Below are 10,060 nucleotides of genomic sequence, written 5' to 3' on the forward strand. Positions count from 1 at the left end.
AAATAAATTGCCGCAAAATCTGATTTTATTACCACACTTTTATATATTTTGTACTAACGAGTTTGCATGTGATGAAAATACAATCTTTAGTTCTCTGGGTTGGCTTCCCCTACACGTCAATAACAGTCCGCAGTCTTCAGGGCACTGATACTATGCGATACTAAGTGCAGGAGGTAGGAGGGCAGTACAGTCATCTCACCAACAGCATTTTCCATCTCATCTCAAAGATGCTGTCTTGGGCTGAACCCTTGGGACCCTGTGTAGCTGGCACTGATAAACATATCAACCTCAAAGTCTCTTAAGTCAGTCATATTGCCTTTGCAATAAAACAGTACCTGGATCCCTCTGTTAATGTCTTCCTGCTTTGTACAGCAATAGACAGGCATGTGGCTCACTTTCTTCAAAATCCGTTCATTTTCTTGAACAGGGTGTACCTAATAAAGTGGTCACTGCGAGCAGTGGCCTGAGAATGAAACTGACAACCTCCTCCAGATCAGCAGATGAGTGCTCGTTCACTTTGAGAATGTGTTAAAGTGAACGCAAGAAAATGCACACGCGCGTATATGTTGGGACTTAAATATGATTTTGTACGTCATTTAGTTATATACAAAATGATTGGCAGCGATCCTTTCAATTTTCGATCTATGTCATTTGAATTAAGGCGTTGCAAGGTGCCCAGATAACGCCAGTCTTCATCTGCTAACTTTGATAAGGTTACTGAAGTGAACAGGTTAAAGCTTTTAACGTGTATTTCTTCTCAAAACATACAAACTCGTAAACAAAAACCGGTACAAAATTGGCTTTGTGGCAATCGAATTATGTTTTCCTGTGCTCAAGCGTACCTGACCCCCTGCGTTGGATTATAATCTCCTCCCACTGTCTCTGTGGTGTCCGAGAGGAAATTTCCCAAAACTGTTTTTCCACACTGTAAACATTTCAGAAATGGAGAACGACTCAGAATTTAACCCTTAAGACAACACACAAACAAGACGACACACAAAAAAATTAATTTTACAGGCTAACAATGTCTGGTGCGTAACACGCAACAGAACTGATGAATTTCAGTAATGTATCTGACATGTTGCTGAAAGTCGCTGTTCCTCTGCAACCGTTAGCCATCCGTCTAGCACACAATTAGCTGAACTAGATTTGACACTGTCATACACAACAAAAATACACCGATTGATACCTACCTCACTTGGACCAATTAAAAGTACTTTGGGTTTGAACATTTTAGTACGCCTGCAGGCTTGCAAACGTTAGCTGACGTTCCTAGTTAACTAAACCAAAATACGATAGCTTCGCTTATTTAGCTGACCAGGATAGGATATGAAAGGATGTCCACAATCTCTGGCCTACTAGAGGCAAAACGTGTCTCTGCGCTACACAAAGTTTGTAGTATCCTCATTTGTATTGAGACAGAGTTAAAATACTCACTGGGGCTACCTAGCTAACCAAGATATCTAATGCTAACTGACTAACTGAAGCTACATCAACATCCCCGTTGTCAAGGCGTCACTTAAAGATACAGCGTATGTGTTTTATCACGGTGAGGCGATATCACAAGATTCTCGGTCAAAAATATGAATACCTGAAATGGTACACCATGTCTTTATGTCTGTGCGATATATTTGTAAATCCATAAAAACCACAATTTACTGCGTTATTCAACCAACAATTTTAAGTTACAACGGTTGCGCAAGTACTAGTAGACGCAAGCAACATGAATCCAGAAGAGGGCGCCACATACTAACACGTATAAACTGCACGACTTTACAGAAGCCACTATTTTAATTTAGCCCATTTTACTTTCTTTGGTCGATTTTTTTTTAAATCGACAGTATAGTATAGTACAGTATAGTGTGATGAGTCATTTTCCGTTAATACCGGATAGTGGAGCTGAGGCTTTGCCCTCCATTTGCCGCAAGCATATTACTACATATGACCAACCCGCCCATAAAATTTATTATCTCGAGGAAATGCAAAGATTGACTGACTATCGAGGGACAGCTCGGTACCTAAATGTTCCTGGCAAATTTGGGATTTTCAAGTGGCTGGAACCCTTGGGACTTTCCACGCCCTGTCTCAACTGCTGTTCTATTACTCCCTGTGATGAGCCTGGGATAGTATTGAACCCAAACTGGATAGTTTAAAACGTCTGTACACATATTAGTGCAAATACAGGCTAAGATTTCAAACTGCCCAAACCTGTCTGGTTTTATGCAGATGGGTATATGAATACATACGTGATTATGACCTGCAGGCGACAGCCTAAATTTAGGTCAAATCAAGCCTTTCAGTGAAGGTGACGTGAACTTTCGATCGCTGTCTTTAGAGCTTGAGCAATTGAAACCTAATGTGATCCGTTATATGGCACTGTCACACTCTGCCGATCACTTTGTATATCAGAGGTCAGGCTCTAGAACTTTCTAGTGTGACGGTATTGGGACATTTTAAGGCTGGCACAATTTCGTGCCCTTTGTACGGCCAGTGAGATTTAACCACGTGATTTTATAGCTTCTGTGGTACCCAGAAGGCTGACACTAATCTCACAACTTTTCAGCATGTAAAAAGAAGAGAGGGTTAATTATGGAAAATCAGCTGTAGAATATAAAATATCGAATGCTCTAATTAGTCGCAAAATTTCTGTTACAGTTAGCTTTGCTCTGTCTTATACATGGGTCTGTTAATTTAGCTGCCTAGATATGCTGTTCTTTTAGCTACGATGGACACACGATCGTCAAACTGACTTCGGTTTCCTAACATAGTGAAAGACACTCATTTCATGTTTCAAATATAAAAATGGCATTAACTGGACAGGCGTTTTCAAAATTTAGAAAAACTTTATTTAAAAATCAAAGTCATTCTTCATGAAAACCTTTACAATTATAGTCAGGGCCATAACCATGCTCAGTTAGCATATTATGACTTTCGGTTGGATAAGTACATGTTTAGTAGTATTCTAAATATTGTCAGCCAAAGATTTTTGATATCATTAATGAATGAAACCATATTCAAATGCCATGACATTTAACCAATAAAATATGAAAAGTTGATCTTTTCTCCAAACCTGTCACACGAGTACATATTCAAATAAAAAACAAAGATATACCATTTTTTAAAAAAAAAAAGTTTTAAAAATATACGCATGTATTAAAAAAAAATGATGAAAATAAAATACATCTGGGGAAAAAAATCCTTCATTGTGGACATATATCAACAGGAAAGGCCAGATTGGAGGGGGTCTTGCTGTGTTCACTTCACCTGGCAGATCTTGACCGATGTACCCACGCCAAAGCCTGGATAAAGGGGTTCAGTGAAGGTGGTTTCAAACTTGTGCAGGCATGTCATGGTATCCCCTACGCTGTAGAAGGCCAGAACCCCTGCGGTGTGGTCTAGGTAAACCCCTATCCTGGGAGAGTGGGGCGCATTGATAGCCTTGTCCACCCTGTTATGCCACGCGGAGTAACCCGAGTCGGAGCAGAGCAGGCTCCAGGACTTGTCGTTGTATCCCAGCAGGCAAAGCGAACCTTTGCCCTTGCGACTGATGCTCCTGTAGGCTACGCCGACGGAGAACTCCCCGCTCCACTCGATCTCCCAGTAAAACCGGCCGCCCGAGAGGGCTTCGCGGCACAGGACCTGGGCGAAGCTGTCGAATCGTTCCGGGCTGTCGGGGTATTTTTGAATATCCCTGGTCCGGATGACCTTCCGGTTGCTCTCGGACAGGTAGAGCTCCTTATAAGCTGTGCTGGGGTCCAGTCTGACTTGGCAGAAGTCTGAAAAGACGGACAGATGGCACCATGGGAGAGGTCAGACGAGAGTGTGATGTGAAAATGGCAGAAAATGTCTGATTGACCTCACACAAGCCTTGACCTCACAAGACTTTTTATGACAGTTTATAAATTCAGAGGGATGTTTGGGTAGTGTATTTTTTTTTTTTTTTTTTTTGATCAGGTGCAAATATCGTTCCGACGTGATTGAGATGGGTGGGGTTTGCTTACATTTTAGGAGCTCGGACCTGGTTTTCGGTTCCGGGGCCGTTTTTTGGCTGTGGACGCTATCCACCGTCACCTCTTTGACTGCAGGAGAATTCACAGAATCATTAGCTCATTGTTCAGCCGAACAAACACATTGTGTGAGACTCACTTTTGATTTCTTTTAATCTTATCTTTCGATCGATAACAGATAAGTCCGGGACTCACCGCGTCCGCTCCTCTCTCTCATACGGTTTTCCATCATGTAAACAGGGACTTCATTAACTGCAGTGTCAAAGAAATCAAAACGCTTCATTTTAGAACTGATCTGCTTAATCACATGTAAACCACACAAAGGAGTAGGGGCCTGTCTATCGTCTTAACCCAAGAAAGAGTTAAATAAACACAGAACAAAAGGGGTTGCATAAGGCATTGAGAGGTAACAATGGTGTTTGTAAATTCCTCGCTGGAAACACAGTGGAGCAGCGTCCTGTTTACGCCTTAAACTTGGTCACATGACCCGGCATTGTTGAGTTCACTTCAGTCAAATAAGCCCCTGCAGCCGGATTAAGAGTTTCCTTCAGCAACAGATGTTTAAGTTAACCAACAAACAGCTTTGGAGTCTCCATGGGAGAGACAAGTACCTCCATACAAAACCCATTCAGCCGGTTTGACTCAGTTAAAAAGAAGTTCACTGTCAACCGAGCCTTTTTCCTACCACTCTCCCTTCCTCTGGAATGGTTTACCTACAGAAGTTAGGGAGGCAAACTCTCTCCATACCTTAAAAACCAGACTAAAGACTTATCTATTTTATTGAACTAAAGGATAATATAATTTTGATTTGACTTTGTTATAGATATGTAAAGCCCTTTGAGACTATAAATAGTGCTACTGGGCTCTAAATAAACTTATATTATTATTATTAACTTGTATTATTATTAGACTGATGAATCTGTGCATTAGACATAGGCTTCAATCTAAGTGTGATGCCCTATCAGATATGATCTATGTAAAACACACTCTTTTGTTTGTTTTGTTGTTGTTGTTTTTTCCACCAATCCTAGGCCATTCGTCTTGGGGAAGTATGGGATCTTTGCTCTTATTTATGCCGTGGTACAACAAAGTCACTTTAAAACAATATTCACCAACTGTGGAAAGTTCTGGAAGCGTTCTGACCTGACTTTGTGACTCGCAGTAGCTCCTCTCTGCCTAGTTCCTCCAGCCTCTCTTTGATCTCTGCCACGGCTTTCCTGGCTGCCGCGAATGAAAAGTCTGGGTTCAGAGACACTTTGGGAATAAACCCATCATCAGTCGGGGTGCAGAGATAGTTGAAATTCTGTTTGAAACGAGAGAGAGAGAGAGCGAGAGAGAGAGAGCAAGAGAGAGAGAGCAAGAGAGAGAGAGAGAGAGAGAGAGAGAGAGAGAGAAAAGAAAGAGAGAGAGAGAGAGAGAAAAAGAGAGAGAGAAAGAGAGAAAAAAGAGAGAGAGAAAAAAAAAAGTTTTGATGTTTGTTTGATGAGATAAATATTTCAGCTCTGTGATTCTTTGAGCACTCGCATTCTAATACTTTGTCACTAGTCACTGAAGAAATCTAACAACCATAGCAACTTTAGCGGTGCGGACAGCTCCGTTGTCCAAATACAGTGTCGTAGGTCATTTTTGTCTATTCATAGGAATTTGTTGGACTTTTCTATACTGAGCTTCTGTAGCGTAACTGAAGGATATCCATAGTTCTTGTATGTAGTGACTAAATGTATCAGCATGTAGGGTTCAGTGCAAACTATCCTGTGCTCCATTGGAATGGGAACGACTGGAAATGAAACCAGGACAAGTTCTGAGTACCTGCAGGAAATGGATGTGGTCCTCAGTGCTGTAGAGTTGTTTGAGGCCAGTCTCCTTCTTCTTCAGCTCCTCGATCTCCTGCTCCAGACGCTCCATCAGCCCCTCCGCCTGACTGAACGCCGCCTTCTCGTTGATGTTGATCAGCTTGGTGACCTCTGACCTCATTCTCTCGATAGAGGTAAGCATCTCGTCGAACATCTTCTTGCTTTCCGCCATGGCTCTCTGGGCCGAGCTCTGGGTTGGTAGTGGAAGAAGGAAGTAAAAGTTCAAAAATCTCGCATAGAAAACAATAATATAAAAAAAAAAAAAAACAAAAACAAAAAAACCCCATCAGATTACATGACCTCAGCTTGTCAGTTCTGACCACAGTGTATGAGGGTGATTCAGTTTAAACAAAGCAGTTTCAAACTATACATAATCATTGAAATTTGTGTTAATGAAAGGTGCTTATTATTTCACAGTATGATCTGACGATGGCTATGCTTAAGAGTTCTTAGTTACTTGAAAACATCACAACAGTACTTTAAATACGCACTAAACCATTTATTTTCCCTTTTTAATGCTTTCATATGAATCAAACAAGTTACTTTATTACTCTTTTTACATCTCCCCCGGGCTTTCTGAAAGACTTATCTGACAATAAAACCAACCAGGATCTCCTGATGGAGTTTTTTTTCTCTCCTTCTTTTCACACTGAGAGACGTTCCTCTATGAAGGACACGCTAAGATTTTATCTTCTCAAGGTTTGTTTGTTTTCCCCCTCACTGAAACTGTTACAGAAGTTACAAAACAGGTAACTGTTCACCCAAACCGCTCCCTTCACCTTTGACCTCTTCATAAGGGTTTGACCTTGCTCCTATTGTGTAGCGCTTTTGTACAGTTCTGGCGCTGATAGGGGCGACGAAAACAGACGCACTTGGTTGGTGACTCACTTTTAGAGAATCCACAGCCGTCCTCAGCTCCTCCAGTTCTTTGGTCCTCAGCTGGCATTTCTGCTTGATCTCAGCCTGGGAGACTCCGAGGAGTTTCTGTTCAGGAAAAAAAAACACACACACACACACACACACACACACACACACAAAAGAAGATCGACTCAGTAATCCATAGCCTTACGTATTTAAACCACATTAAAAATTTCACACTGAACTGTTTTGTTTTTTTTTCAGTCTCTTTTGGTCATTTGTACTCATTGATTCATTCGCAAAATGTTCTGTGATGAGGCGGGAGGGAGCGATCGCACATTCAGAACAAACGAGCTTCTATTTTTATTTTTTTTTTGTTTTTGTTTTTTTTGGGGGGGGGGGGCAGAATTTCTTTATAGGGGCTTTTATTTCCGAGGACGGCGAGAAGAAAAGCGAGAGAGGGGTAGGGAGCGGGAATCTGAACCTCGTCAGGAATGTGGAACCCGCACGGCCTGCCCTGTGCCGAGACATTTCAAGGTGCATGTGCCCTGGCCTTTGGGAGTGAGAGAGTGAGAGAGAGAGAGAGCAAGGGGGAGAGAGAGAGAGAGAGAGAGAGAGAGAGGGGTTTTAGAGTAAGCCCCCCCCCCCCTACCAAGCCCACCACACCATTCTTCAAGATAAGCTTAAAGGAATGCAGAGAATCTGAGGAGGGGGGGAATAAAAAAAGTGTGTGTGTGTGTGTGTCTGTGTGTGTGTATATGAAAGAGAGATAGAGAGAGAGAGTGTGTGTGCGTGTGTGTGTGGTGTTGTGTGTGTGTGTGTGTATGGGTATGTCTGTGCCATAGGAGGACGGTAGGGGGTTTAAACTGGGAGGGGGCATAATCTCTCAGCCATAGACGCAATAAATAAACCTCTTTTTTTGAGGAGTGTCTTGCTTTTAGCTTATCTTTTTTTTTTTTAAAAAAAAAAAAAAAAAAAGGAGAGCTCTTTGTGAGTGCTGGAACGTCTGAATTACTGCCAATCAGGCGACTTCAGTTGTAATGCCGAGGTTACAGCGTAGAATTCGTAAGAACACATCAGATGTATTCGACTGAGGAGTGTCTGCTGTCTCCCACAGTCTTCTGCTAAAACATTAATCATTAGGGCAACATCCGTGTCTGTCTTTTATCACAGAGTTATCTCGTCTCCTTTCCCCCCATAGATGAGACACTGAACATGACTTAATCCCCCGAAAAAACACGGCGCTTCCCTGAGCACTTTTCACCGTTCGCTAATTACGAGGAAATTCCTGGAGGCAGCTCACTGGGAGGTTCGCCCATCTACAAGGTCTCTCTAAAACCGTACGTGTCTTCTGAAGAGGGTGATGGCTTTGGCAAGGGTCAAAGTACAAAAAGCATTTTTTTCTCTCTCTCTCTCTCTCTTTCGCTCTCATTGCGTGGGGGATGGGAAGGGAGGGTGTTTCTCCCGCCTGATTCATCCACCCTTGCACTCCTCTATCTGCTGGACCGACCTCTTCCGACCCAGCAGTTCGGATACACCCTATGTCTCACCACAGTTGCTCTTTTATTTTTCCCCGCTATGAAGGATTTGTTGTGTTCTCTGTAAACTGTGGCACTACCAACAAACCCAGTTGTTTGTTGGTTAACCCTTTGATTTTCACACTGTAAAAAAACAAAAACAAAACAAAAACAAAAAACAAAACCCCACTCTGTTTGACAGTGATTGAGGGCTTGGCTTAGGCTGTGAGATGGAGTCTAAGGCAGTGCCTTTTATTTCGGAGGAATCTTTCCCTCCCTAAACTATGTCTGGCACGCTATTACTTCCCTGTTTTCTTTCTTTTTTTTTTTTCTACGTCAACATGTGTTATCTTTGGTCATTTTGTTGTAAATCAAGATGATTTGGGACAAAATGACCAAGATAACACATGCTGATCAACGTTGTCGCAGATAATACGTCATTTTCACATTTGTAGATACCACTGGATGTTTTGCCACTGGAGTCCATCTCCTGGGAGCGTAATGTAGCTGTTTACCTTAAAATGTCACATTCATAAGTACCGTCATTATAGGAACGCAAACATAGCACGTCTCCACATTTTACCTTATCATCAACTTTATGGCCCTGTTTCAATATTCAGTTACACTTCAGTGATTTCCAGTCTAAATAAAACACTCGTGTTCCCCCCTCTCTCTCTCTCTCTCTCTCTCTCTCTCACACACACACACACACACACAACCGGACCAGGTCCTTACCTGTTTCTCGCTCCTCTCTGCTTCGGCTGAGACGATGTCGTGTCCTCTGTGCTCGCTCACGGTACAGATGGCACAGATGCACATCTGGTCGGTGCGACAGAACAGCTCCAGAGTTTTCTGGTGCTGGGGGCAGATTTTCCGGTCTAAATTGCCCAGCTCGTCCACCAGCTTGTGCCTCTTGAAAGTGGCCGACTCGTAATGAGGCTTCAGGTGCTTCTCGCAGTAAGAGGCAAGGCAGTTGAGGCAGGACTTGACGGCTTTGAGTTTTTTCCCGATGCAGAAATCGCACGGCACGTCGGCGGGTCCGGCCAAACTGTTACTGCTGTTGCTGATCGGTTGCGTGTTAAGGCTCAGGCCGGTTTTCTTAATTTTCTCAGCCACTTTAGTAAGAGTGGCGTTGGGCCTCAACACAGGTCTCTGAGTGAAGGTGATCCGGCATTGAGGACAGATGTAGATACCCGTGTAATCAGCTTCATTCCAGTATCCGCTAATACAGTCCATACAGAAACTGTGGCCGCAGGGAATAGCCACGGGATCCCTCAGGAGTTCCGTACACAACGGGCAGCTAAAGTAATCCGGAGACATAGGCTCTGCCATGTTTTTCACTTCTATGTTACACGCGCTCACTCACGCTTTCACACGCACGCACACACACCTGTCAAAATAAGAGGGAGCGTCTAAGAGAAAGAGGGAGAGAGCGAGCGATAGAGAGAGAACAGGAAACTATGGCTGGAAGCTTGCCGTTGCCGCTCTGTGGTGTAGACAGCTCAGGACTGGACCTACTTGTATTACTGAATTCCACAGGTTATTGATTGAAGGCATGTAAGTTCCTCCCCCTGAGAGAGAGCGAGAGAGAGAGAGCAGCCCAGGCTGAGCTCAAACAGGTCGAGCTAGGACTGCAGGAGTCTTGATAGAGAGGGAGGGAGGGAGAAATAGAGGAAGAGGGAGGGGTCGGGTGAAAATCTAAAGAAAAGAGAGGCAAAGTTGTCAGGAATGAATGGATTGTACTACAGTAACCAAAGGTGAAACGAACAATTCCTCAGTATAAACTCAGACCCACACACACACACACACACATATAACAAGGATA

At 43.1% G+C, this 10,060-nt stretch overlaps 2 protein-coding genes across 5 annotated transcripts in view; both read right to left on the reverse strand.

Moving 5' to 3' along the window:
- ift22 (intraflagellar transport 22 homolog (Chlamydomonas)) overlaps nt 1-1,232 on the reverse strand; it is a 4,705-nt gene extending 3,473 nt beyond the window's left edge. For both annotated transcript variants that reach the window (XM_030793090.1, XM_030793089.1), the window contains exons 1-2: nt 1,194-1,232; nt 843-925 (exon numbers count right to left, since the gene is read on the reverse strand). In XM_030793090.1, coding sequence (XP_030648950.1) covers nt 843-925; nt 1,194-1,232 — 122 coding nt within the window. The remainder of the gene's footprint in view (nt 1-842; nt 926-1,193) is intronic.
- Nucleotides 1,233-2,860: 1,628 nt separating this feature from the next.
- ftr82 (finTRIM family, member 82) lies at nt 2,861-9,766 on the reverse strand. Of its 3 annotated transcripts, none has more exons than XM_030792623.1 (7): nt 8,971-9,766; nt 6,749-6,844; nt 5,817-6,050; nt 5,151-5,310; nt 4,203-4,259; nt 4,002-4,079; nt 2,861-3,776 (listed from the first exon to the last, which is right to left on the reverse strand). In XM_030792623.1, exons 1-7 carry the CDS (start codon nt 9,565-9,567, stop codon nt 3,256-3,258), a joined length of 1,743 nt encoding a protein of 580 aa, XP_030648483.1. In that variant the 5' UTR covers nt 9,568-9,766; the 3' UTR covers nt 2,861-3,255. The 3 variants fall into 3 exon arrangements, with proteins under 3 accessions (XP_030648483.1, XP_030648484.1, XP_030648485.1); XM_030792624.1 differs by having other exon boundaries at nt 4,002-4,048; nt 4,184-4,259; XM_030792625.1 differs by lacking the exon at nt 4,203-4,259.
- Between the last annotated feature and the right edge of the window lie 294 nt (nt 9,767-10,060).

The sequence above is a fragment of the Chanos chanos genome, chromosome 15 (genome assembly GCF_902362185.1).
Source record: "Chanos chanos chromosome 15, fChaCha1.1, whole genome shotgun sequence".
In the NCBI taxonomy this organism is placed as follows: domain Eukaryota; kingdom Metazoa; phylum Chordata; class Actinopteri; order Gonorynchiformes; family Chanidae; genus Chanos; species Chanos chanos.

Coding starts and splice junctions, on each gene's coding strand:
- ftr82 (XM_030792623.1), bottom strand. CDS start 9,567: ATGGCAGAGCCTATGTCTCCGGATTACTTTAGCTGCCCGTTGTGTACG. Junction 6,051..6,748: donor CGGCTGTGGATTCTCTAAAA/GTGAGTCACCAA, acceptor CTACCAACCCAG/AGCTCGGCCCAGAGAGCCAT. Junction 3,777..4,001: donor CAGGTCCGAGCTCCTAAAAT/GTAAGCAAACCC, acceptor CCGTCTTTTCAG/ACTTCTGCCAAGTCAGACTG.